This window comes from Enhydra lutris, unplaced genomic scaffold (assembly GCF_002288905.1).
Source record: "Enhydra lutris kenyoni isolate GAN:26980312 unplaced genomic scaffold, ASM228890v2 scaffoldscaffold26, whole genome shotgun sequence".
Lineage (NCBI taxonomy): Eukaryota > Metazoa > Chordata > Mammalia > Carnivora > Mustelidae > Enhydra > Enhydra lutris.
The window spans coordinates 21,415,803-21,440,403 of NW_019154110.1; the positions used below are offsets into that span (position 1 = coordinate 21,415,803).

Genomic DNA, 24,601 nt, shown 5'->3' on the forward strand with positions numbered 1-24,601 from the left:
GTCAGTAATCCCACTTCTTAGGACTCATCCTAAACCTAAGGAAATGGTCAAGCCAGTGTGTACAAATATTTACCTAAGACGTCCATCACAGAGCTTATAAAAATAACACTTAAACGCTCAGGTCCACCAAAAAGGAACTGGAAAACCAAATTTTGGCATGCCCACGCAGTGGTACGCTATGGACACAGATCTGACGCGAAGAGATGCTCACCACATATTAGGTACGAGAAGGCTCCATGGCAAGACCGAGATGCTCCCATTTTTGGAGAACTGTGTGTGTAAACATGCTCATTTGCATGTAAGAATTCCTACAGACGCCCACTGGAATCCTGACGGTCATCCATCTTTCAATGGTGGGATTACAGATTGTGTCAGCTGGGGCGGTCTCAATTACACTGCAGTGACACCCTGAAAACCTACCGGTTTCCAACAACAAAATGGTGATTTCTCACTCCTGCTTCTATCTGTTGTGATCGGCACCCATATTCACTCTGGGACCCAGACTGACAGTCTCTACCCGAACGTGGCAGGCCTCTGTGGCAGAGGAAGGAGATAGTGCCACCCACACCCCAACCCCTCCCCGGGCTCCTACAGCAGTTTAAGGCCACTGTCACAGTCCCCCTAACCAGGTCCAACAGGGCAGGCAGATCCTCTCCCGTGGGTCCTCAGGGAGCAGCACTCAAGGAGGGCTAGTAGACATTTTGAACAATTAACGCAACCTATCACCCAAGTTATTCCCCCCTTGTCTTAGCACCTTTGGGCTGCTGTAACAAAAGTAACACAACCTGGGTGTGTTCAACAATAACTATTTACTTCTCAGTTCTGGAGGCGGGGGAAGTCCAAGATCAAGGTGCAGGCAGATTTCCGGTCCTCGGAGGGTCCACGTCCTGGTTTGCAGACGTCCACATCTTCTCAGGTGGTGGAGCGAGTTGGGGAGTCCTCTGGGGCCTCTTTTAGAAAAACTAAGGCTCCACCCTCATGACCTAGTCACCGCCCAAAGGTCCCACCTCCTAATACTGTCCCCTTGGGGACTCTGTTTCCAGGTATGAATTCCTGGGGGCCAGGAGCCAAAAACACAGACTTCATAGCAATCCTATTATTTCAAGTCCTTTTCTTTGCAGCATGTAGTCCTGTCCCAGGAAGGGGACGGCCTCGCTGTTGGTGCCTCTTCGGGAGGGAAAACAGACACCTCAAGTTCAGCTACGTGGTGCCGGGCAGACACAGCAGCTTCAAGCCTGAGGGACAGAGGCCAGAAAGCGGTCAGAAATCTGCCTAATTTAAGAGACAGGTTAACCGACCTGTTATGAAATGACGAAGTAGCAGAAAGTTCTGGATGTCCAGAAGCTTTACACCATGGTGTGCTACTTTCTCCTCACACGACTTGAGTCAAGAATCTCTCTGAATGTCCCCATGTGTAAAATGAAAATTTAAAATAGCTGCCCCGCGGGGGGTGCCCGGGTGGCTCAGTCAGTTAAGCGTCCGCCTTCGGCTCAGGTCATGGTCCCAGGGTCCTGGGATCAAGCCCCGCATCCAGCCCCACATCGGGCTCCCAGCTCATCGGGGAGCCTGCTTCTCCCTCTGCCTCTGCCTCTGCCTGCCGCTCCCCCTGTTTCTGCTTGCTTTCTCCTTCTCTCTTTCTCTCTGGGTCAAATACATTAAAAAAAAAAAATCTAAAATAAATATATAAATAAATAAATAAAAATAAAAGAGCTGTCCTGGGGCGCCTGGCTGATTCAGTCAGTAGAACATGTGGCTCTCGATCTTGTGGTCTCGAGGTCGAGCCCCATGTTGGGTATAGAGCCTACTTAAAAAAAATAACTAAAATAGAATAAAATACCATAAAATAAAATCGCTGTTCTGCCCACTGCACACTGCCTGGTTGGGGATGGGGACAACTCAGTTTAAGGCTTAAACTGGTAACACGGCTCTTAGAGCCCATGGAAGGTTTGGTCCCTCGGTTTGTAACCATACACTCAGACATACTCCACTTCCCCAACTCCTCTCATCACTTCGTCCCCAAAGTGGCTTCTTGTCCCCCTTTCATTTGTTCCTGTGCTCTCAGCCTGCTGGGTGGGAAGATGACAACCAGAGCCTCACTAGGGCAGAGGAGAAACCCCCTGATGGATGAACCATGGAAGGCCCAAGACAAAGATGGGGGGACCCCACTCCAACAAATCATGTCAGAAAGGAGCCATGTTCCCCTCGATTCTCCTAACGTCATCCCCTCAGGATGGAAGGGGGAAATGTCAGCGCTTCCCAAACTGGCCCACATGTAAAAGCTAGCGGCCGGGGTGCCTGGGGGCCTCACTGGGTTAAGCCTCTGCCTTCGGCTCAGGTCATGATCCAAGGGGTCCTCAGATCCAGCCCCGCACATCTGGCTCTCTCTGCTCAGCAGGGAGCCTCCTTCCGCCCCCCCACTCCACCTTCCTGCCTCTCTGCTTACTTGCGATCTCTCTCTCTTAAAAAGTAAACAAACAGGGGCGCCTGGGTGGCTCAGTGGGTTAAAGCCTCTGCCTTCGGCTCAGGTCATGATCCCAGGGTCCTGGGATCGAGCCCCGCATCGGGCTCTCTGCTCAGCCGGGAGCCTGCTTCCCTACCCCCCTGCCTGCCTCTCTGCCTACTTGTGATCTCTGTCAAATAAATAAATATTTCAAAAAAATAAACAAACAAAAATAATAATAAAAGCTAGCAGCCTTAGGCTCTACTTGCCAGAGATTCTGACTAGGAGGCTGAGAGTGGGAGGAGGCCCAGTCACAGAAGGTGATCCATGCCGCCCCCACTGGGCTCTGGCTCCTGTCTAAGCCCTCTGCACCTGCCTCTGGAGGTGCCCCAGCAGGGAGGGCCCAGACATCTCAAGTAGCACGAGCCCTGGCAGCTGGGAGAAACCTGAGTGTGCCTAGGTTATCTGATGGGGCACCTGCCCCAGCCCGTGCTCACTTCTTGGGTATCAAGCTCATGGGAAGCCTTGGGAAGAAAGGTGTCCGTTCCCCCCTCCCTCCCAGGAGCACAGCTCACCCTTCCAGCTGCCCCAGGGCCAGAGGGGGAGGTAAAAACACACAAAAAAAACAAAAAAAACCCGAAGGCACCCTTTCTAGCTCCCGGCCCTTCAAAACCAAACTCCCAGCAGGCTTAGCTCGCCCCGCCCATCTTTACCGATAACCTTGGGCTTTATCTCTCGACCCATTTATCAACACCAGCAGTGAGTTCCTCGAGGGCTGGGTGGGTCTTATTCCTCTCTGCACGCCCCGCCCCTAGCGGAGCACACCATTAGTGCTTGCTGAATATTTCATGAATAAAGGAGAGCTAGTAACACTAACCACCTAACCGCAGGGTCAGAGAAGGACTGATACTCACACCCGCTAGGTGCCCAGGAAATGCACGTGCTCCCACATCTGAGAGGATGCAGGGAACCCCATCCTTAGTCACCCGGCCAGAGGCTGCACTGAGCATGCTTCGATGAGCACCGGTACTAAATTATGTTTGACATCACAGGACCCTTTGATATGCTAAGGTAAGAAAGTTACAGAACCTCTTCACAGAAAAATGCCCCCTTCCTCTCTTTCTCTCTCTCTCCCCCTTACCCCTGTCTGTCTCTCTCACATACACATACACCCTGCATACAATTTCTAGGTTAAGAGTTTCAGCCCTTTGGGCACCTGAGTGGCTCAGTGGGTTAAAGCCTCTGCCTTCAGCTCAGGTCATGATCTCAGGGTCCTGGGATCGAGTCCCGCATAGGGAGGGAGCCCGCTTCCCCCTCCTTCTCGGCGTGCCTCACTGCCTACTTGTGATCTCTCTCTCTGTCAAATAAATAAATAAAATCTTAAAAAAAAAAAAAAAGAGTTTCAGCCCTTAAAAAAAAAAAGAAAGAAAGAAATGGGGAAAGCTCTTTTTTTATGGATGAATGGCAGTTACAAATGTGGACAGGGTGTTAGAGTTAGGAACGCACGTTCTGCACCTCCTGGTGTAGTCACTGATTTCCGCAAGGATCAGTAGGGAATGCTGACATCGTTGCCGCAGTGACTGTTAGGGAACAGGGCATTCATTTGGTCTCAAGGTATCACCCTACTAATAATCTATTCATTTCCAAGAAAAATGTACTTGGATGACGGGCAGGTTGGTCATCCACCCCCCTTCGTCACGTGATCAAAATCAGCATTATTGAGAGTGGGCTGACCTGCTATATTGTGTACCCTGAGCTACACAGTATCTGTGTGTACCTCCTGCCAGACTGTTTTACCTAACCCAATCATTAGTAAACAGATAACACCCAGAATGTGGGACATTCTGTAAGACAAGTGGCCTCCACTTGGAAAAATTTACTGTCATAAAAATAAACAAAAAGGAAGGAGGCTTTTTCAAAAGAAACCAAACATATGTGATGGCCATAAGTAAAGCATAAAATGTCCCTGGAGCCTGTGGCCTTCCCCCTCCCCCCACCCCTCCCCCCACCCTCTGCCCTGGCCAAGGAACTTGATGGTGTTTTGGAGACATTTGGGGGAAATAACAAAAAGGACCAGACGTCACTGCATGAATGGACACTTTCTCAGGTTGACAGCCGGGCTGTGGTCATGCAGGAGAATGTTCTTTTTCTTAAGAGATACAAGCTGAAATCTTTGATGTCTACACCTTTCTTTCAAAGGGTGCAGCAAAGAAAAAGAAAGAGCGAGCGAGCTGGCTATTCAGAGGTAAAGTAAATGTGGCCAGAACTTAGCAGTCAGTAACTCTACAGGCTCAGCATAACGTCTGGAAACATGGCTCTTTTCTCTTTTTACAGGTCGGAGATGTCCTTGGTGACATTCCGAATGCTCACTCTTTCCAGACTGTACAGACGCCCCGCAGCGAAGGCTATGTGCTTTACATTGAACTGTGCTTTTAACTTTTCTGTAGGCTTGGAATCTTTCAAAATGGAATGTACAGTGGGGGAAGGAATCAGCCCTGGACGAAGGCTCGGCCCCCCAAAGCAGGATTCTACCCTCCAGGGAAGAAGGCTGGACAAAGAAGACCAAGGTCAAGGCGGGCTCACTGAGTTTGTTAGGCTGTTTAAATAAAACCAGGCAAATGTTTCTGTAGGTAAAAGGCCAGGGGAAAATTACCAGGCTCTGGGTGTTCCTGAATTCTTTCTTCTCTCCTCCCCTTTCCCTGCTTAGCTCCCTCCCACCTTCACTCTCTAGAGGGAAGGGGTGTAGAGGGGAGGGAAGTGGGGGGTCGCAGGAGGGTCCTGAGGCTCTGGCACCCCAGATATAACATGGTTGCCCAAAGAGAAAGGGTAAGGCCTGCTCTGATCTTTCCTACTGTCCTCAGAGTCTGGCAGGCCGCTGTACTGGATGTAGGCATGGGCCCCCCAGCACACGCCAGGGGGACCTCTATGCCCTGCCCTATGTTGTAGGGACTAGAAGCCTGAAAGCTAGAGTTCTCAGAATCTCTTGCCAGCCAGGATTTGCTTTAGAGCCCACTAGCGAGAGGTACTTGCAGAATCCATTACTCCTTCTCTGGTGGTGGTGGGTGGACCTGATACCAGTTCCCAAACCAGAAATGTCCTCCCATGCACCTTGCTGTAGCCATGCCCCTGGGGATGCCAAGTCTGGGCACTGAGACAGCACCTGCTAGTGAAGAGCATCAGCCCTGCCCCCAAAGCCCACCTGGCGTGGTCCTGTGACACAGGAATGTCTGGTCATCCTCCTTGCACAGGGGAGGGAGTCCTCTGTGCCCAGGCTTCTTGGAGTAGAGGCAGAAGGGTCAGCAACAGACAGTCTAGCACAGCCAGACCCTCCCAGGAACACCGAAGACCCCTGGAAAAACAAGAGGCCTGGGTGTGACCGCTTCATCTTACCGATTTCAATCCTCGCCCTTCAACAGTATGAAGCCCCCAGCCACCCCCGCCCCCCCATCCGTCCTTTTCTCTCCTGGGCCCGTGGATCTGTAGTCAGGGCTCCCTGGGCCTCCTGGTTCCTGCCCCCCACCCCCCCACGACACACCTGTGATCCAGCAGCAACAGGCCCTGCACCAGCAGCACCTTCACCTCCTGGCTTACTCCAAACACGTCCCAGAGGCTCAGCTCGGGCTCAAACTGCCCCCAGTGCTGGGAAAGCAGAAGGGGGAGGGGTGCAGAGACCATGGCGGGGAGTTGGCCAGGCTACTCTGGTCCCCTGTCTGGGGGTCTGCACAGGGATTTCTGCAATGACTCATGCCATCTAGAGTGGGGGGGGAGGGGCTGCGGCCCTAGTCCAGGGTCCTCACCATGGCCCCACCCTGCCCAGCATTTCTGCCCATCAGGCCCTGGCTGGGCCAAGGCCAACCTCCAGCTGCCCGGCCCAGAGAACTAGGTTTGCATCTGCGGTGCCTGTGGGCATGCACAGAAGGGAGAGGGATTCTGCAAGACCTAGGAGAAGGAAGTGGTGTGCCACAGCCCCCCACCACCGCCTTACCTGGTGAGTGATCCCCACGTCCGTACGTAGCCCCATGGCCAAAACTTCCTCTAGCCTGGGAGAACAACCATCAGCCTGTCTTGTAGAGGAGACATAGGCCTCCCCCATACTTAAACACACATATAAGGACATGCGGGATGGGAAGGGAGGGGGGAAGGGCAAGGCAGGACGGCTCTGGGGGTGCAGGCCCCCCTCAGATGCTCACAGCTCCAGCCGGCCCAGGGGGACGCGCCTTCGGGTGCCATGTCCAAACCGCATCACCTCTTTCATCCAGTTATCCGGCTCCAGGGTCTGGATCCGAGCCTCCCGGGTGTGGCTCCTGGCCCCATGGGGCGCAAATCGCCCATGGGCCCCTGGCAACATCAAGCAACCCCATTTCAGTAGCCACAAAATGCTGGGTGCTTGCCAGCTCAGAGTTGAATCAGTGGTTCTCAAGATGTGGTCCCTGGACAGGTATCATCTAATATGCTAGACATGTCAATTACTCCAACCAAGCCCGCCCAATCAGAAACTCTGGCCGTGGGGCCTAGCGATCCACGTTTTAACAGGCCCTCCCGGTAATTCTGATAAACGTGCTAACAACTGAGAACCACAGTGCCAGGCACTACATCCAGCATCTCAAAATATGTATTCAATGGCTCCACAAAATTTGTGTTATTTGTTGCTGCACTTTATGCAGAAGGAAAGAGAAGCTCGGAGAGGTTAATAAGTGGCCCAAGACCACACAGCCGTGACGTTCCGCTCCTGAGTCATCCCTTCTCTGGTTCACGGTTCAGGTTCACGGGGGACTCACCGGGCCCAATGCCAAGGTACTGACCACACTGCCAGTAAGTCCAATTGTGAGTACTGAGCGCCCCCTGCGGGGAGGGAGGGAATAGTCCGTTCAGAGTGAAGAAGGTGGGCCCCTTTCTGCTAAGGTAAGGGCCACCTGGATAGAAGGTCCTAGCTGAGGCCTGGAGAGCAGCCAGCAGAAACCACCCTCCCCAGAGGGCCACAGTTCTCCAGTCCTGGCTTAGCCTGCCTGTTCCCCAGCACTTACATTCCGGGCGAAGTTGGAGACCTCATACTGGCGGAAGCCGGCCTCCCGGAGCATGGCCCGTCCCTCCTGGTACATTGCAGCAGCGAGCTCGGGGTCAGGGGCAGGAAGGGTGCCCCGCTGCACGTGGGTGAAGAGTGCGGTGCCCCGCTCCAGGCTCAGCTGGTAGAGGGAGATGTGGTCGTCACAGCAGCCCAGCAGCGTCCGCAACTGCCCAAGCCACGGCCCCACTTTCTGGGCGGGCAGCCCCAGCATCAGGTCCACAGACACACGGCCGGGGAAGAGGCGCCGCGCCTCTGCCAGTGTCTGCAGAGCATCGCGGGCCGAGTGTGTCCGCCCCAGCAGCTGGAGCTCGGTGTCATCCAGGGACTGAGGAAAGAGGGTCCGGTATAAGCACAGAGGCCAGCTCAGAGTCAGACAGGAACATGTGACCGACCTTACTGAGGACAGATACACAGGACGCAGCAGGGAGCCAGAAGGCCATGGTCAAGCCATGACCAAGGGTTATGGTTCACTGTGCGCAAAGCGTTTTTTTTTTTTTTTTAAAGATTTTATTTATTTAATTGACAGACAGAGGTCACACAGTAGGCAGAGAGGCAGGCAGAGAGAGGGGGGAAGCAAGCTCCCTGCTGAGCAGAGAGCCCGATGCGGGGCGTGATCCCAGGATCCTGGGATCACGACCCAAGCCGAAGGCAGCCGGAGCCACCCAGGTGCCCCCGCAAAGCGTTTTTAAACAACATGTAATGTATCCGATAATCCTCCGACATTAGCTCTACTTTATAGATCAAAAAAAACCTAAGCTTTAGATGTGTTAGGGGCTCTTGGGTGGCGCAGCCAGTTAAGCGTCTGCCTTGGGCTCAGGTCCTGATCCCAGGGTCCTGGGATCCACCCCCTCCTCCGCTCATGCTCTCTTGTGTGCTCGCTCTCTCCTTCTCTCTCAAATAAATAAATAAAGTCTTAAAAAAAAAAAAAAGAAATGCCAAGTAACTTGTCCAAGGTCACACAAAGACCTCGGATTTAGGACTGTCTGACTCCAAAGCCAAGAGTATTTTTAAGTTTTTCCTTTTTGAAAAATACTTTAAACCTCCAGAAAAACTGAAAGACCAGTACCATAAACACCTTCATTTAGATTCAGCAAGTAACATTTCACCACATTTGCTTTGTCTCTAAATATACTCGGATGTGATTACAATGTTGAATCATTTGGCAGTAAGTGATCGGCTAGCACTGACCAAAAGAATTTTCCGGGATGACAGAGATGTCCTCTGTCTGCACTATACAATACAGCAGACACTAACCACATGTGGCTATTTAATTTTAAGTTAGCTAAATTTTAATAACCATATTCCAAGTGCTTGCTGACATGTGGTCAGTGGCTACTGTACAGGTCACTGCAGATATAGAACATTGTAGTAGAATATGCGAGCCACTGACCACATGCTAGTGAGCACTTGCAATGTGGCGGCTTTCATGTAATTAACTTAAACACTGTACCCCTGTACCCCTAAATACTCAAGTGCGCATTTCCTAAGAACAAGGACACTCTCTTACATAACCACAGTCCGATTATAGAGTTCAGGAAACGTAACACTGACACGACACCATTATCTAATACAGAGTCATATTCAAAGCTGTCCCAATAATGCCCACTGTAGTAACTTCCCTTTGCCACCCGAATCCAGGATCCAACTGGGTCACACACTGCAGTTAGCTCTCATTGTTCCTTTTATCTCTTTGCATCTAGATACTCACCCTTTGTCTTTCATGACATGACATTTTTGAAGAACACAGGCCAGTTTTTAAAATGTCTCTTAGTAAGTTCTAGAGGCTTACTGTACAACACTGTGCTTAAAGTTATTAATACCATACAGTACACTAAAAAATTTGTTTAGAGGGTAGATTGATCTCAAGTTATCTATTCTTACCATAAAAAAGTCTTTTTAAGAAAAAAGTTTATTTACTTAAGTAATCTCTACTGTGGGGCCCGAACTCACGACCCTGAGACCAAGAGTCACATACTCCACTGACTGAGCCAGTAAGGCGCTCCCAAAAAAGTCTTTTCATTTAGATTTTCCTGATGGTTCCTCACAATTAGATTTAAGATATGCATTTGGGGGCCAGAACAGCTTAGAAATTATGAGTCTTTTTCAGCATATCCCATCAGGACAAAGCCCTGACCCCAAACTCTATGGTAAGTGGTAGATGTATCAGAAGACTAGACAATACTGGATATGGAAATACCAGGAGTCAACCTGAAAAGAATGTTTCTCCCCTACTTAAAAACCTTCAACAAGTCCTTTATCATCACTAGGCAAAAACCCAAATTCCCTAATATGATGCTCAAGGCTTTTGGGCCCTACCCTGCTGCCTTGCCTCCAGCCTCTCCAGTTACAGAATGACTCCTAGCTCCCCAGAACATGCAAGACTCTTCCATATCCTGTGTCTTTTCCTCCCACACCCTCTCGTGGAAGTCTTCCTCCTCATTCAAAGATCAACTCCTCCAGGAAGGTGTCCAGGATTTCACCAGACTGAGATGCCCTTCAGGGCTGTACTCTGAAAGCCTTTTCTTGAGACTCCCTTTATCGGCAGCCTTTTCCATGCTTCAATGATCTGATGACCAGCCCGCCTTCTCCTGTGTCTCCAATCATGCAACAAAAAATTTTGAGTGTCTGCTATGTGCCAGGCACTATGGTGGGTACTTGGAATACTGTGATTTAAAAAAAAAAAAAAAAAAAAAAAGGCATGCATGATCCCAGCCTCATAGAACCTGTGGTCTAGCACAGCAGCAATTAAGCAGTGATAAGTGTCACCATTCACTTTCCCCTGCCTCCTGGGCCCTAGCACCTAGAGGAGCTCAATTAATGTTTGCCCAGTTAATGAATGTGACCAGAGGAGAGACAGCACTGCAGGTGTGGGTGTCCTGGGATGCAGTGGGTGAGATGGATTACCTGAAGCCCAATGGACAACCTGTTGACCCCTGCTGCCCCAAAAGCAGCCAGCCTGGAGCCTGGGGCGGAAGTGGGGTTGGCCTCCAGTGTGACTTCGGAGTCTGCAGGCAGGTGAGCTGCCTGGTCCACGGCCTCCAGGACAGCGGCCACGGTGCTGGGACTGGCCAGACTGGGGGTTCCCCCACCAAAGAACACAGATTCCACCCTGGGTAAAGAGGAGGAAGAAGATGAGACCTGAGGGAGTCCTCCGGGACGCCAGCACCGATCCTAGCTACTCCCTTCAAACAACTTTCAAGACCCTGCCTACAGCCCCAGTACCGACCTCTGCACCCCGCTGAGTCGCAGCAGTGTCCGAGCCTCGGTCACCAGACAGCTCCGCATGGCTGCCTCCTCCACGCCGCGGGGGATGTATTTGTTGAAATTGCAGTAACTGCAGCGCTTCTCACAGTACGGCCACTGGGGGGCAGGAGTGGATGAGCGGGGCGAGGGGTGACCCCAGGGGCCCTGGCTCCTTGTAGGGTTCCGTCGCACACATCCCCATCCCAAAGTCATCAACAGCGGCTGCACCATCTAAGCCACCTAACTCCCCAAGGCAGGTGGGACAGGGAATATTATGCCCACTTCATTAGGAGAAAACTGAGGCTCAGAGGGGAAATCACTCGGTTAAGGTCATGGAACTGGTGAGCACCAAAGGCTTCAGGTCTCTGATCCAGGGCACTTTCTTGCCAGGGCACCGCGTCCCGTCCCAAACCTCGTGAGTCTGGGTGGCTTTCCTGCACCGCCGGCGGCCAGGTGGGCTCTGGCCCGCCGCCGCCGCCCCCGCCCCACTCACGTGCACGTAAAGCGCAGCGCGCGAGACCGGCGGCCCACGACTCTGGGATCCTCTCGCGTACTCTGCGTAGCGGCGCCTCTGGGCCATTTTGGCCGCGGCTCTGCAGCCGCGGGCCCGGGCCCCGGGGAGCGCCATGGCGCGCATTGTGGCGGGGAGAGGCGGGTGCGCCGGGACATCCGGCCGACACGCGCCCGGGTCGCACGGGAGTGCGCCGAGCCGGGCTCGCTGGGCCTCTCCGGCGGAAGGAAGAGCGGCTGGGTGACCGCGGGCCTCGCGTCCCGAGACGTCCCGGCAGGGCCTGGGGCCTCGCTGCTGCGGCGCCACCTGCCGGTCACCGACGCGCTCTCCGCAGCCGCGTGTCCGTCTTTTTCCAGGGCGGGGACGGGGCTCAGCCGCGGTCCTTTTTTCACCCTGTCCGAGGGCGAGTTCCTCGACCCACCCAGGAATTCTGAGTCCGTTCAATCAGTTCCTTCACATTTTATGTGCCTGGCTCAGGGCTGGGCACTGGGGAACATCCAGATGCACAAAACCGGGTCGCAGTACAGATACTTAAGACAGGAGGGAGCCAAACCAGTAAGAGACAAAGGGCGACAGATGCTAATTAGGTATCTGCTGGATACCAGGGCAGTGTGCTCTGTGTTATGCTGCGGATCTGATGCGAGGGCCGTGGAGTCAGTGGGGGAAGGAGAAGGGTTGGATGCTGAAGGTGCAGAAATTCCCAGGGGCAGCTGGCTTGGCCAGGAGAGTAAGCTTTTATCTCCTGGATCCGCCCAACCTGGCCACCGACTGGGAGAGTAGAAGGTGGTGTATGTAGGAAAGAGGCGGTGCAGGTGAAAGGCTGCAGAAGCAAGCACCTGAAGAAATTTGATAAAGTGGAAAGATCATGGGCTTTGGAGCCAGACAGCTGGGTTCTAATTCCAGCTGTGCAGCCTTGGGTAAGAATCTGAACCTCTCTGAGTTTCTAGTTTCACTATTTGTGATATGGGGATAGTGCCTACTTGGTAGGGTTGTTGGGAAAATTTCAAGAGAAGATGCATATGAAAATATCTAGCACAGCGCCAGGCACTGGAAGGATCCTGAACTTCCACTGATTTTCTGAAAAGTAAATAGGAGGGGCGCCTGGATGGCTCAGTCATTAAGCGCCTGCCTTCAGCTCAGGTCCTGATGCCTGGATCCAGTCCTGCATCTGGCTCCCTATCCAGTGGGAAGCCTGCTTCTCCCTCTCCCACTCCCCCTGCTTGTGTTCCCTCTTTTGCTCTCTGTCAAATAAATAAATAAAATCTTAAAAAAAAAAAAAGTAAAGAGGAGGCTGCTGCTGGAGGGGGCAGAAACACTGGGAGGTGAGTACAGAAAGCAGCAGGAAAGTTTTGGCCTCTGTGAGCTGGAAACCGATGCTCCTTTAGGAACCCAGCTGTTTTGTTTCTTGGGTCAAGCTCCAGCATGCTCGATCTGACCTCGCATCAAGGAAGCCCCAGGCTCATCTATTTAAAAAAGATGGGTTGTTTTGGGGGTAGGTAGGGGAATAACAGAATGTGGGATGATAACTAAAGGTTATGGAGTTTCTTTTTAAGGTGATGAAGATGTTTAAAGTGGACTTTGGGAAACAAACGTAACATTGTGTGTCAACTGTACTTCAATGAAAAACAATTGATTTGGAGGATGATTCCACATATCTATGAATACACTAAAAACCTACATTGAGTAAGATACTTTAAATGAGTGAATTGGATAGTATATGCAATATTATCTTAATAAAGCATTTATTGGGGCACCTGGGTGGCTCAGTGGGTTAAAGCCTCTGCCTTCAGCTAGGGTCATGATCCCAGGGTCCTGGGATGGAAGCCCACATCCGGCTCTCTGCTCAGCGGGGGGCCTGCTTCCCCTTCCCCCGCCTGCCTCTCTGCTCACTTGTGATCTCTGTCAAACAAATAAATAAAATCTTTAAAAAAAAAAGAAAAAAATAAAGCATTTATTATTTTTTTAAGATTTTATTTATTTATTTGAAAGAGAGGCAGTGAGAGAGAGAGAGAGTGCGCACAAGTTGAGGGAACCAGAGAAGCAGACTCGCCGCTGAGCAGGAAGCCCAACATGGGGCTCCATCCCAGAACCCCAGATCATGACTTAAGCCAAAGGCAGATGCTTAACTGACTGAGCCACCTAGGCGCCCCAGCTTTTATTGTTTTAAAAGGAATACTTCTTGCTGGACCAATTGGACAATGTGAAAAAGCAATGAGTATACCTTAAAAAAAAAAAAAATCAGGTCGGTATCTCAAAGGGATTGAATGAGCATTAAATTAAGTCGATAGATTACGCTAGAGTACTTAGCACCATCGTGACAAGGAATGGGAGGTCTGAAAGTGCCTCCTCCCTTCTCCAGCCCATAGCAGCTGCCAAGACAGCACGCCAGCAAGAGACCAACAACCAAAGAAAACACAGAAACTCTTTATGTCAAATCACAAAGACAGGCGGGAATGTGGGGGAAGGGCAGGGAGGGCCTGGGAGGACCCCGCCAATCCCCTATTCACAGGTTTAGATGTTGTTCCATCTGCTCTCGAAGTTTGAATTTCTGGATCTAGAGGAAAAAGCACAGAGTGAGAGCCAGGCTGGGGCCTCTGCCAGCAACAGTGACCAGCTGGCTTGGTTTGCCTGAGACTGAGGAGCCTTTAGGGTAAAGCCAGGAAAGACTGGGACAAACAAGGATGAGCTACTTGGTCACTCTACTGCCAGCCTCTGGGCAGACTCTTTTGCCCACCGCTGAGGGAGGCATTGGTGGGACCATCTAGGCCTTCTGGGAACCTAGGACCCCAGGACCCCCTGCCCCTCTCTGGTCCCTTTACATACCTTTCCTGAGACGGTGAGGGGGAAGTTTGTGACAAACACAACATAGCGGGGAATCTTGAAGTGGGAGAGCTGCAGACCAGAGGGAGATAAAGCGTGAGGGTGGGTGAGGTCATGGGTTTAGGGAGATGGGGTGCAGGGGAAGACTGGGACAGTGGGACCAAGGGCTGGCTGGCTGGCAGGGAGAGGGTTGAATAATGAAGCAACATCAGCTTGAGGCTGGTTGAGGCTCCCACCTTCCCTTTGCAGAAAGCCTTGATCTCCTCCTCTGTGGTCTTCTCCCCCTTCTTCAGGCGAATGCAGGCACAGATTTCCTCCCCCATCCGGTAGTCCTTCACTCCCACCACCTTCCCCCACCAGAGACAGAGATTAGAAATTGCCACACCCATCCCTAGTTCCTGCTCCTGAGGGCTCACCTGGGCTCACCTGGGCTCACCTGGGCTGGGTGTCTCACCTGTACTTCCTGCACCTGCGGGTGTGTGTGAAAGAAGTCCTCGAGCTCTGTGGGGTAGATGTTCTCACCGCCCCGGATGATCATATCCTTGGAGCGGCCCACGATCTTGCAGAAGCCCTGCTTGTCCATCACGGCGATGTCTCTGCGAGGAAGCCCAGGAATGGCCTCTCACCTCTGCTTCCTCCAACTGGGTCGCTTCCCTACTCGTCAAACATTTATTGAGCACCTACTGTGTATCTTGCACTGCTCTAGAGTCTGGGGGATATAGCATGAACATGACATTCTGTATATATGCTTCTCATGGCGGGCTTTTTTTTTTTTTTTTTTTTTAATCATTCGGGTCTCAGTTCAAACATGTCCACCTTACAGAGGCTTTCTCTGACCCCCCTCCCTGCCAGTCTCAGAGAAGCGCCCCTCTCCACCACTGCCACTTTCTTTCCTCTGACCCTGTTTTACTGTCCTCGTGGTGTTTAGACATGTGGAGAGTAAGAGCAGACCCTCATCATCTTGCCTCCCCTTGGACGGCCAGCATCCTGAACAGCGCTAGCCCTGGGAGGCGCATGAGAAGAACTTGTTCCGTGGACAGATCAGTGAGTCTTGGCTTAGATTTTGCAGACACGGTTCTCCCTGTTTTAGTTTCATGTTTCCAGCTCAGCCTCCGACTGCGTCCCCTCCCTGCCCGCCCAGCCCCAGCCTCACTGCAGCCCCGAGCTGCCTCCTCACCCTGTCCGGTACCACTTGTCCTGTCCGATCATCTCCTCGGTCTTCTGGGGCTCGCCCCAGTAGCCCAGCATGACACAGTACCCTCGGATCCATAGCTCTCCGGGCGTGTTCAGCTCCACCAGCGTCCCCGTCTTCACGTTCACAATCTGGGCCTGGGACCGAGCAGCCTCAGGCTGGGGCCTCCTGCCGCTTCACCTTGGGGAGTGGGGGGAGCCCTCGGGGACGGCTTTGCCTTTCCACCCCCATATCCCCCGGCTCTGCCCATCCCAATCCAGGGAAGGGAGACAAAGATGGATCCACCGCCAGCCAGACACCTGGATGGGGCTGGAAGAAGGGCCCAGGCGAGGAGGTCCTGGGCAAGCAGAGGGGGCCTGTGGAGGGCCAGGTCAGCTGAAGAATTACAAACTGTGCAGAAGAGAAGGGAGTCTCCTCTTATTTCCCTTTAAGCAGCAAATAAAGAAGCCAAAGAGGTGGTGTGGCCGGGCCATGTGAACGGGAGGAGACAGAGAGCTCTCAGACAGAGTCTGAGAGCCCTAGTAGAGAAAGGAGCCACAGCCAATGTGCAAGAAAAGCCTAGTCTGTGTGCCTCGGGGTCTGCATCTGAGAAATGGGGAGAACTCCGCCTGCCCCTGTCTGTCCTGCAGGTGGGCATCCCAGTGAGTGGCAGTGAGGCAGTCAGGCCCCTGGGAAGGGGCTGATGTCGCTGCGCACTCACTCCATGGAGCAGGCAGGAGAGGTCTGCACCAGGATGGCGGCGAGCCTCTGGAGAAGGGCTGTGTGGGCAGTGACCCCAGCAGGGCCGGGGGAAACCAGGCACAGGCTGGCCTCAAGCACCCATGTTGGGGCAGGCAAGGAGCCACGGCTGGGCATTTCAGAGGGAGAGATGCTCTGGGTCAGCCTTCAAGGTGCAAGGGGCCCTCGGAGGGACAGGCTGCTTGGGAATTGGAGTGTTTATGCCAAGCAAATGGAGGAGCTCTACGGAAGGCGGGGCGGGGCGGGGGGGGGGGGGGGGCATGTGGGAGAGAAAGAGCTGTGTAGGAAAAATCGCTGTGCTCTGGCTCCTCTTTGAGGCTGTCCTGGCCGCCCTGAGACAGACAGTGGGGCTTGGCAAAAACACACCTCAGACAGGAAGGGAGGCTGCGGAGTTCAGCCAATGCCCCAGCTCTTCCCTCTCAGGCCTCAGCCCACAGAAAGAGCCCCAGGCCAGGCCAGAGGAGGACCCTGCAGCTGGGGGAGGGGGGAGGTGGTGTCTCTAAGTGAAGGCAATAAACGTCCCCAGGGGATGTGCCTGAGCTGAGGGATGGGCCGTGGGGTCTGAAAGGCTGGGGCTGGGGCTCACCTCTGTGTGAGGCATAACTCTGCCCACGCTTTCTGCCTTCTGCTCCACAGTGTCCTCGGGGAAGTTCAGGAAGGTCACTGGACTATTCTCGGTGGTTCCGTAAGCCACCTAGAAGATCGGAAAAGGGTGTTTGGAGGGAGCCCCGAGACTGCAGAGGGGAGGGCAAGCTACCCTAGGGGAATGGGAAGGAACCCGGGAGAAAGAGGAAAGCAGCCGAGTGGTGAGAAACAGGGCATCTGGGCAGAGGTCAGGGATCCGGAGACAGAGGTACGAGAGTGCTGAGCACATGAGCTCCACGAGCTGGGGCCCCAGGTCTGAATTAAAACCGAGAGCAGGGAAACCACTAGCCAGTGCCGTCTCTCTGCTTCCTGGAGCAGCCATGGGCCTGAGCCCATGGCTCCCTGGGTTACCGATGCCCCAGCCTTCTCTCCCTCAGGCCCAGGCTGTCTTCGCACCCCCTTCCTGATCGCACATCACAACATCCCCTACCCCTGCCTTCCAAACTGAAGGTCTCATAAACTTGATGAGAAAGCCAGCCTGCCTGGGCCCAGCTGGGACCTGCAAAGATACAATCCACCCACCCACCCGAAACTGGGGGACAATGCCTGGGCTTGGGTGGGTGATCCCCCAGATTTGGAGAGTTTCCTGTAAGTTTACTTCCATCAAAATTAAAATTTAGCCAAATCGAGTGTTTAAAAGCCAGTGGCACCTTCCCCACCCAACACTTCTAGTGGTTGGAACGTCCTGATCAGCAGAAAACCAGAAGCCAGCCTTGGAGGAGCCTAAATACCACCAGGGAATGTTCTGAGCCAACTATGACCGCCCCCCCCCACCCAGAGGCAATGGGTAAAAGGAGCTTGGGAGAGGGGCTAGCTACCCTGTATTCTAGGCTCCTGATCAGCAAAGACAACAGACCTTTGACCATCCTCCACCTCCCAGCCCCCCCCAGTTTCCTCTGTGTTAGCTGGCACACTGTGGGGGGGGGCGGTGGGAGGGCTGGCCCTGCCCCTCCCCCCTCTCAAACACAGACAACAACCCCTACCCTGCAGCAGAGAGCTCAGACTCTGCCTGCCTCCCCTCCTCTTTCCACAGGAATCCGGACACGGTGGCTGGCAAGTGGACACACAGAGACCTGGTCAGCCAGGGCAGGGCTGCCCACAGGACCAGAGCCATCCAGGGCTGGTCCCTGGTAGCCAGGATCTGACCCCCCCCACCCCATAGTCCTGGGGCCACTGCCCAGGTGTGGCCTCTGCCAAGTACACCTTGGCGCCACTCTGGCCGCCACCCTGAGAGACCCCTCAGGGGCAGGTCCTGACCACTGGGGGTGGGGATGAGGCGAGGGAGGTATTTTAGGGAGACAAAGGGCGGGGAGACTGGTGGGGAGGGGGAGATGGTGCGACTGTACTCCTTCAGTTGTCCCCACTCGGTGCCTGCGGTCTTCGATGTGTCTGCGAGTTCTGAGGGACGCCCCCCACTCCCCGCCCCTGTTTCCACATTTCGGGTTAGCCTTCAACCGCGGAAAACCGGGATAGAGTGCAGGGGACAGAAACTCAAGCCCTGGGCTGGGGGAGAGGGGCCAGAGAGCAGCTGCGGAGGGGAAGGAGCCCCCATTTCCCTCGGGTTGGCCCGCTGTCCAGCCGGAAGGGGGAGCCCGCCGCCAGCGCGGCTCTCACGCTCGGCGGGCGCCGCACAGAAGTGCCATTAAAGCGCCGCCGGCCTGCCGACCGCGGCGAGACTCGTGTCCGGCTGTCCCGCCCCGATTCCTCCCTCCCCGGGGCCAGGGCGCCGCGCCGAGTGTGCATGGTGGGGGGTGCCATGGGGGCGCGAACTGGAGCAAACAAGTCAGTTCCGGAACGCCTCCTCTCTCTAGTGTAAACTCGGGACTCTGGACGCACCCGCACCCTCAGTCCCCAAAGGATGGGGAAAGGAGGTGGGGGGGTTGGGAGGGAGGCAGGATCTGAGCGCAGGGAGAAAGGGTGCGGCGACTCGGGGCGAGGCTCGGGGGTCACGGACCCGCCCCCGCACGGTCGCCAGCTGGGAGCAGGGCCCCGCCCCTCCCCGTAGAGGGCGGGGGCGCATCTCCGGACGGGAGGGAGTTAAGCCCGGTGGCCTGGATGCTCCACGTAGGAGCTGGCTCCGGCGGCAGGCTGCGGTCAGGGCCACCGTATAAAGAGGGCCGGAGCCCAGAGTGCCGAGGACTTGCCGCTGCCCGCGCCCCGCCGCCGCTGCCCCCCAGGCCCCGGCCCCAGGTGTCCCTGACCATGGCCCAACCGATGCTCTTGCTCAGCCTCGGCCTCCTGGCCGGCCTGCTGCCGGCCCTGGCTGCCTGCCCCCAGAACTGCCACTGCCACAGCGACTTGCAGCACGTCATCTGCGACAAGGTGGGGCTGCAGAAGATCCCCAAGGTGTCTGAGAAGACCAAGCTGCTCAACCTGCAGCGCAACAACTTCCCGGTGCTGGCGGCCAACTCGTTCCGGGCCATGCCGAACCTCGTGTCGCTGCACCTGCAGCACTGCCAGATCCGCGAGGTGGCTGCCGGTGCCTTCCGGGGCCTCAAGCAGCTCATCTACCTGTACCTGTCCCACAACGACATCCGCGTGCTGCGTGCGGGCGCCTTCGATGACCTGACCGAGCTCACCTACCTCTACCTGGACCACAACAAGGTGACCGAGCTGCCCCGAGGGCTGCTCTCCCCACTGGTCAACCTTTTCATCCTGCAGCTCAGTAACAACAAGATTCGGGAGCTGCGCGCCGGCGCCTTCCAGGGCGCCAAGGATCTGCGCTGGCTCTACCTGTCCGGAAATGCCCTCAGCTCGCTGCAGCCCGGCACTCTGGATGATGTGGAGAACCTCGCCAAGTTCCACCTGGACAGCAACCAGCTGTCCAGCTACCCCTCAGCGGCTCTCAGCAAGCTGCGGGTAGTGGAGGAGCTGAAGCTGTCCCACAACCCCCTGAAAAGCATTCCTGACAGTGCCTTCCAGTCTTTCGGCAGGTACCTGGAGACCCTGTGGCTGGACGACACCAACCTGGAGAAGGTGAGCCGCTGGCCGCCGAGCTCCGCCCCCGCTCCTCTTCCACCAAGGGGCCCCGTGGATCTGGGGCCACAGCTGGGCACCATCCCTTCTTCCCTAACATTGCTTCTGTCTCTCTGGCTGTCTCCAAGGCGAGCCGCTCAGCCGCCTCTGTACCTCATCCGGCCTCATCCCCACCCTAAATCCTGTCCCGCTTTCCCTGTCCTCAGTCTCAGCCCCTACCCTCCGAGGGTTCCTACTTATAGACAGACCTGGCTCCAGCGGTGGCCCCTGGGAGGCATGTCCAGTACTCCCGAACCCCCCTGCTGTGGGTAGGAGCCCCCTCTTCCTGTTGGGCCTTCTGTCCTTCCTCTGCTGTGTTTTTCTTGTCTCCAGTAATCCTACCACCCCATAAAGGAAGGTTTGTTTATTGAGAAGCTTACCAGAGGAGCTGGGCAGATCAGGCCCACAAAGAGACCCTGTTCTTGGTGGGGGGGGGAGTGTCTGTGCCTGTTGAGGTGGGGTCGGGGGCCAGGGCGTGAGGGGAAAGCAAACAGCCCCAGGAAGAAGACCTCCTCCATGTGCCCCAGAGGCTCTGGTGAATGTCCTCCCTCTCCTCCTGCTCACACACATCCACACCCCACTGCATTCCCAGGTCCATTTCTACTGAGGGGGGCCCAGGAAACAGGGGCTTCCCCAGGGTGCAGGAATGGCACTCAGGGGCTCTGTGAAGGGGCAAAGGCGGGAGCCACAGAGCACTGTCAGTCTTTGGCCTAAGACTCCAGGTGTCTTTCTGTGGAGAAGACTGGTTGTGCCTCAGTGTCCCCCAGACCACGGACAACTCTTTGGCCACCCCGATCACCAGACCCATCTCCTGGCTACAGCCTTGTTCAGTCTTTTCTGCCTGGGGTTGGGGCAGAATCCCTCCTTGGGACTGGAAAATCACTCTGGTACAGGGGCTTCGGCCAGGAGGCTTGGGTGGGGACCAGGGTAAGGTGTAGAAGACCGTCACGAGAGCAGTCTTGTTCCAGGGAACTGCACACCCCTCCCTGAGCCACAGACACAGGGACGAGGGCAGAACCATACCTGGATGGCTGCCAACCTTTGTCTGGGTGGATGGAGCCCACCCATCTTCAGCCCCGGCCCCTCCAGAAATAAAGTCAGGGTTCCCCGTGGCCCACCAGTGCCAGAGTGGGCTTTTAGTGGGGAGCAGAGCAGGACAGCAGGGACCGATCTGGGGCAGGGGAGGCCAGGCAGGACTGTGATGCCTGGGCCAAGATGTGGGCCCCAATAGAATGTTTCCTCTGGAGCCATCCAGCCGGGCCAAAGGCCCCACCAAGGAGACTCCACAAATAGCCTCTGGCAAACAGTGGGGGAGGGAGCAGTGAGGACAGAGTTGGGGGAAGTCCCAGGACCCTGGGACTGCGGGGAGCCTGGGCTCATTGCCCATCTGACCAAACACTGACCAGCTTCACCAGATGCCAACTCAGGCCGCTGGAGCCAAACTCTGGCTGCCTCCCCGGTCCCAGTGTTTGTGCAGGGAGCGTGGTGCCAGGGGAAGAGGAGTTGGGTGTGGTCCTGCGGCTACTGTTTACTCGCTAGTGTGACCCTGGGCAAGAGACTCCCTGCCCGGTACCCCATCTGCATTTTGGAAACACCAGCACCTATGTCAATAGGGGGTTGTATGGATTAGATCATCGGAGAGAACCTAGACGTGCTGAAACTCCTCGCCGAACCACTGGTTCTGTCCAGGGAAGGACCCTGTCCTCTGGGACCATAGTGCTGGGAGAGGCTGGACCCTGGCTGGGGCTGGGGTGCTCACTCCTGTCCACCTCACTCCCCAGTTCTCTGACGGTGCCTTCCTGGGTGTGACCACCCTGAAACACGTCCACCTGGAGAACAACCGCTTGACCCAGCTGCCCTCCAACTTCCCCTTCGACAGCCTAGAGACCCTCACCCTTACCAACAACCCCTGGAAGTGTACCTGCCAGCTCCGGGGTCTTCGGAGGTGAGAACAACACCCCTCCTCATGGCCCCCGCCCCGGAACCCACTCTCAGGGGACAGAGCGGAGATACCCTGGCCCCGCACGGAAACATCTGGGTCATATATCCTAGATCTGCTACCTAGTAGGTGTGGGAGCCTAGGAGCTTGTCACATTGAAGATGACGGTTCCAGGCCACCCTATAGATAAGTCCGTCCTGGCCCTCGGCTTGCCGTCCCCTCCCCCCCGCACTCCCATATCTCTCCCCCAAGTCCAGTGACTCTCTGTCTCTCTAGGTGGCTGGAAGCCAAGACTTCCCGCCCTGATGCCACTTGTGCCTCGCCCGCCAAGTTCAAAGGCCAGCATATCCGTAACACGGACGCTTTCCGCGGCTGCAAGTTCCCCACTAAGAGGTCCAAGAAAGCTGGCCGCCATTAAACAGGTGGGGGACAGGTGGGCAGGTTCCCCGTTCCCTTCTCGGAGATTCCAGCAAGGGAGGAGGGTGTCCCCACAAAGGGGCTTGCAGACCCCCCATTTGTGTAGAGAGAGGAGGGGAGGGCTGGGCTCCCCTCTAAGGGGGAAAATGACACCGCCCGGGACCCCCACCATCCTGTGCAAGCCTCCTCTGGGTTGTCGGGCTCCTGACACCAAACTCTGCCTCACTACAGGTCCTGACCCAGCCGGTCCTGGTGACCGGCCTCTGCCTTCAGCTGGAGAAACTACTGACCTTCCCACCTCTGACCCCCACCTTCTCCCCACAGCCTCTGCTGGCACACAGAGCTGTCCACATCTAGACACGTCCTGGCAGGGGGACTCGGGCGCTCCAGCACGAACCCAGGTCCACCTGACAGTGAGAGCTCCAGCACGCCTGGCCCCACATCACGGCTCCTCTCAGAGAAGCTGTTGCCAAGACCCCAAGTCCTTCAGAACCAAAACAGGGTGGCCATCAGGATGGCCGGCCTTCCAGAATCTTCCTTCCCTCTGCTCCCCTTTCCATTTGGAAACAAACATCAGATTCTTGCCCCACCCCTCGTTCCCGAAAGAGTCTATAAGCCCATACCCCAACTCCGCCAGCCACCCGGTCCCCCCACTTGCCAGGACACTCTAGCAGGACACTGGTGCTTTGCCGCATACTCTCCCATGCTGCACTTCTTTCCCAGATTTTCATAAATATAAATTTATGTATATGTAATATTTACTCCCCTGTCACCTATTTTTTTTTAAAGATTTTATTTATTTATTTTTGCAAGAGAGAGCGAGCGAGTGAGCATGAGCTGGGGGGTGGGGCAGAGGGAGAAGCAGGCTCCCCGCTGAGCAGGGAGCCCAATGCAGGACTCCATCCCAGGACTCTGGGATCATGACCTGAGCAGAAGCAGACTCTTAACCGATGGAGCCACCCAGGTGGCCCCCTGTCACCTATTTCTGTGATTCACCAGCTACTGGAGGTCAGACTTTCTCACATCTGCTTTCTGGAATGAGGACCAGCTGAGAGGGTCTTCCTTGGAGATCTGGCCTGAACCCATCCCCACACCCACCAGTCTGTTCTCACCCCAGCCCAGCCTGCGCCCTGCCCATAGCCGCAGCCCAGCCTCCTTCCACTCACCACCATTTCCTTCATGTTCAGCTTGTCAATCATGGCTCGGATCAGCTCTGGGGGTGCAGAGGCCCCACCAACGACACCTGAATCAGAGAGAGGACTGACACAGCTCCCCGCTTCTCCAGGCCCAGTGGACCCACTTCCCCTATAGCTCCTTCTAGAGAAGAACATTCCCCTCTCACCCTTGACCCTGGACTTACTCCTACAGCTGGCAGCTGGCCTTGGGCTGGTGTCCAGGGATGCTAATTATTTGCCTCCCACCCACCCACTTTTCTACAGTGATCTTGTTGCCCCTAAACAAAAGACTGGGCATATATCTAGCTCACCAGACCAATCCTGGCCTGGCCACCCTTGGCCCTATCCCACCTCCACGCATGGACGAGATGTCATAACTGGAGAAGTCTGGCTGGTTCAGAATGTCCACGAACATTGTGGGGGTGCCATACAGGAAGGAGCCTCTGTGTAAGGTGGGGGAGGTCTCAAAATCAGGCTGGGAAGGGGAAGAGAACTCCCTCTTCTCACCCATCCCACCCTGAACCTGCAGTAAGGGCCAAGGCTGCATAAGTGGGAAACAAGGAAAAGTTCTCAGAGGCAGGAACTGGTCCTCCCCTGGGAGTCCCCCATTACCCCTGGTCTCCATTTCTCTGGGCTGAAGGGAGGAGACATCTCCAGAAGGGATCAGGGCCCAGGAGTCAGGAATAGGAGGGTCTCATCAGACCCTGAGAAGGGGGGGCTGCCCACTGATGCCCACCTCTCTTTGTTGATGGTCTCCAGCACCTTCTTGCCATCAAAGGTCGGAGAGGATAGGATGAGGGTGGTGCCATACATCAAGCTCACCATTGTGCCCCCCACAGACCCCAGACAGTGGTACAAGGGGCTGGGCAAGACCATCCGTGTCTCCTCAGGTGTCTGGAGATGGAGGCGGGAAGCCGGTTCTATCCTGGAGCCCAAAGGCCCAGGAACCAGTTCATCTAGCCAGCAGGGGGAGCCCCACAAGTACCTCCCGCCCCACAAGCGCCCCCCACCCCCTCGCAGGCCTGGGCTAGGCCCCTCACCTTCAGGTGCAACTTAAGCCGTTCCCCTATCAGGTTGGAGTTGTTGACAATGTTGTAGTGGGAGAGGGTGGCCCCCTTGGGTCTGCCTGTTGTCCCCTGTTAAGACAAGCAGGTGATGCCTGGCCTCCCGCTCCCTATCTCCTTCCCCACTCTGGGCCCCGGGTGGGAGAGCCCTGGAATGGGGCGTCAGGAGACGGCGACTATTGCCCCAGATCCATTCATTCATTGACCATGCATTCACAAAGGCTCAGCACGCGCCCACTCAGTGCCAGGTGTTGGGACGCAGAGATGGGGAGAGTAAGCCACTCACAGAGCAGCTCAGAGGACTCTGTGGCCCACCAGCAGATTCCCACCCCAGGCC

General features: G+C 55.4%; 3 protein-coding genes across 10 annotated transcripts in view; 1 reads left to right on the plus strand and 2 right to left on the minus strand.

Annotated features, from left to right (window-relative positions):
• Positions 1-790: 790 nt before the first annotated feature.
• Positions 791-11,468, minus strand: LOC111151727 (radical S-adenosyl methionine domain containing 1). 3 transcript variants are annotated; one of them, XM_022509891.1, is made up of 10 exons: positions 11,242-11,468; positions 10,732-10,865; positions 10,410-10,614; positions 7,465-7,830; positions 7,219-7,282; positions 6,631-6,778; positions 6,426-6,480; positions 5,976-6,079; positions 5,640-5,789; positions 791-1,235 (listed from the first exon to the last, which is right to left on the minus strand). In XM_022509891.1, the coding sequence occupies exons 1-9, from the start codon at positions 11,383-11,385 to the stop codon at positions 5,672-5,674; spliced, it is 1,338 nt and encodes a 445-aa protein (XP_022365599.1). In that variant the 5' UTR covers positions 11,386-11,468; the 3' UTR covers positions 791-1,235; positions 5,640-5,671. The 3 variants fall into 3 exon arrangements, with proteins under 3 accessions (XP_022365599.1, XP_022365601.1, XP_022365600.1); XM_022509893.1 differs by lacking the exons at positions 791-1,235; positions 5,640-5,789 and having other exon boundaries at positions 5,991-6,079; positions 6,687-6,778; XM_022509892.1 differs by lacking the exons at positions 791-1,235; positions 5,640-5,789 and having other exon boundaries at positions 6,012-6,480; positions 6,687-6,778.
• A 2,199-nt stretch (positions 11,469-13,667) lies between these two features.
• The window catches only part of LOC111151498 (acyl-CoA synthetase family member 2), a 34,987-nt gene continuing 24,053 nt past the window's right edge, over positions 13,668-24,601 (minus strand). For all 6 annotated transcript variants that reach the window (XM_022509520.1, XM_022509516.1, XM_022509518.1 and 3 more), the window contains 10 exons: positions 24,241-24,336; positions 23,937-24,094; positions 23,552-23,643; positions 23,192-23,268; positions 16,596-16,703; positions 15,257-15,408; positions 14,534-14,675; positions 14,316-14,426; positions 14,083-14,151; positions 13,668-13,813 (listed from right to left, as the gene is read on the minus strand). In XM_022509520.1, coding sequence (XP_022365228.1) covers positions 13,763-13,813; positions 14,083-14,151; positions 14,316-14,426; positions 14,534-14,675; positions 15,257-15,408; positions 16,596-16,703; positions 23,192-23,268; positions 23,552-23,643; positions 23,937-24,094; positions 24,241-24,336 — 1,056 coding nt within the window. In that variant the 3' untranslated portion in view covers positions 13,668-13,762. The remainder of the gene's footprint in view (positions 13,814-14,082; positions 14,152-14,315; positions 14,427-14,533; positions 14,676-15,256; positions 15,409-16,595; positions 16,704-23,191; positions 23,269-23,551; positions 23,644-23,936; positions 24,095-24,240; positions 24,337-24,601) is intronic.
• On the plus strand, positions 18,513-22,644 carry LOC111151500 (chondroadherin). Its single transcript, XM_022509522.1, is given in 5 exon segments — positions 18,513-18,585; positions 18,588-19,630; positions 21,451-21,614; positions 21,885-22,030; positions 22,257-22,644. Coding segments are annotated over 4 exon segments (1,422 nt in total). The 3' UTR covers positions 22,027-22,030; positions 22,257-22,644.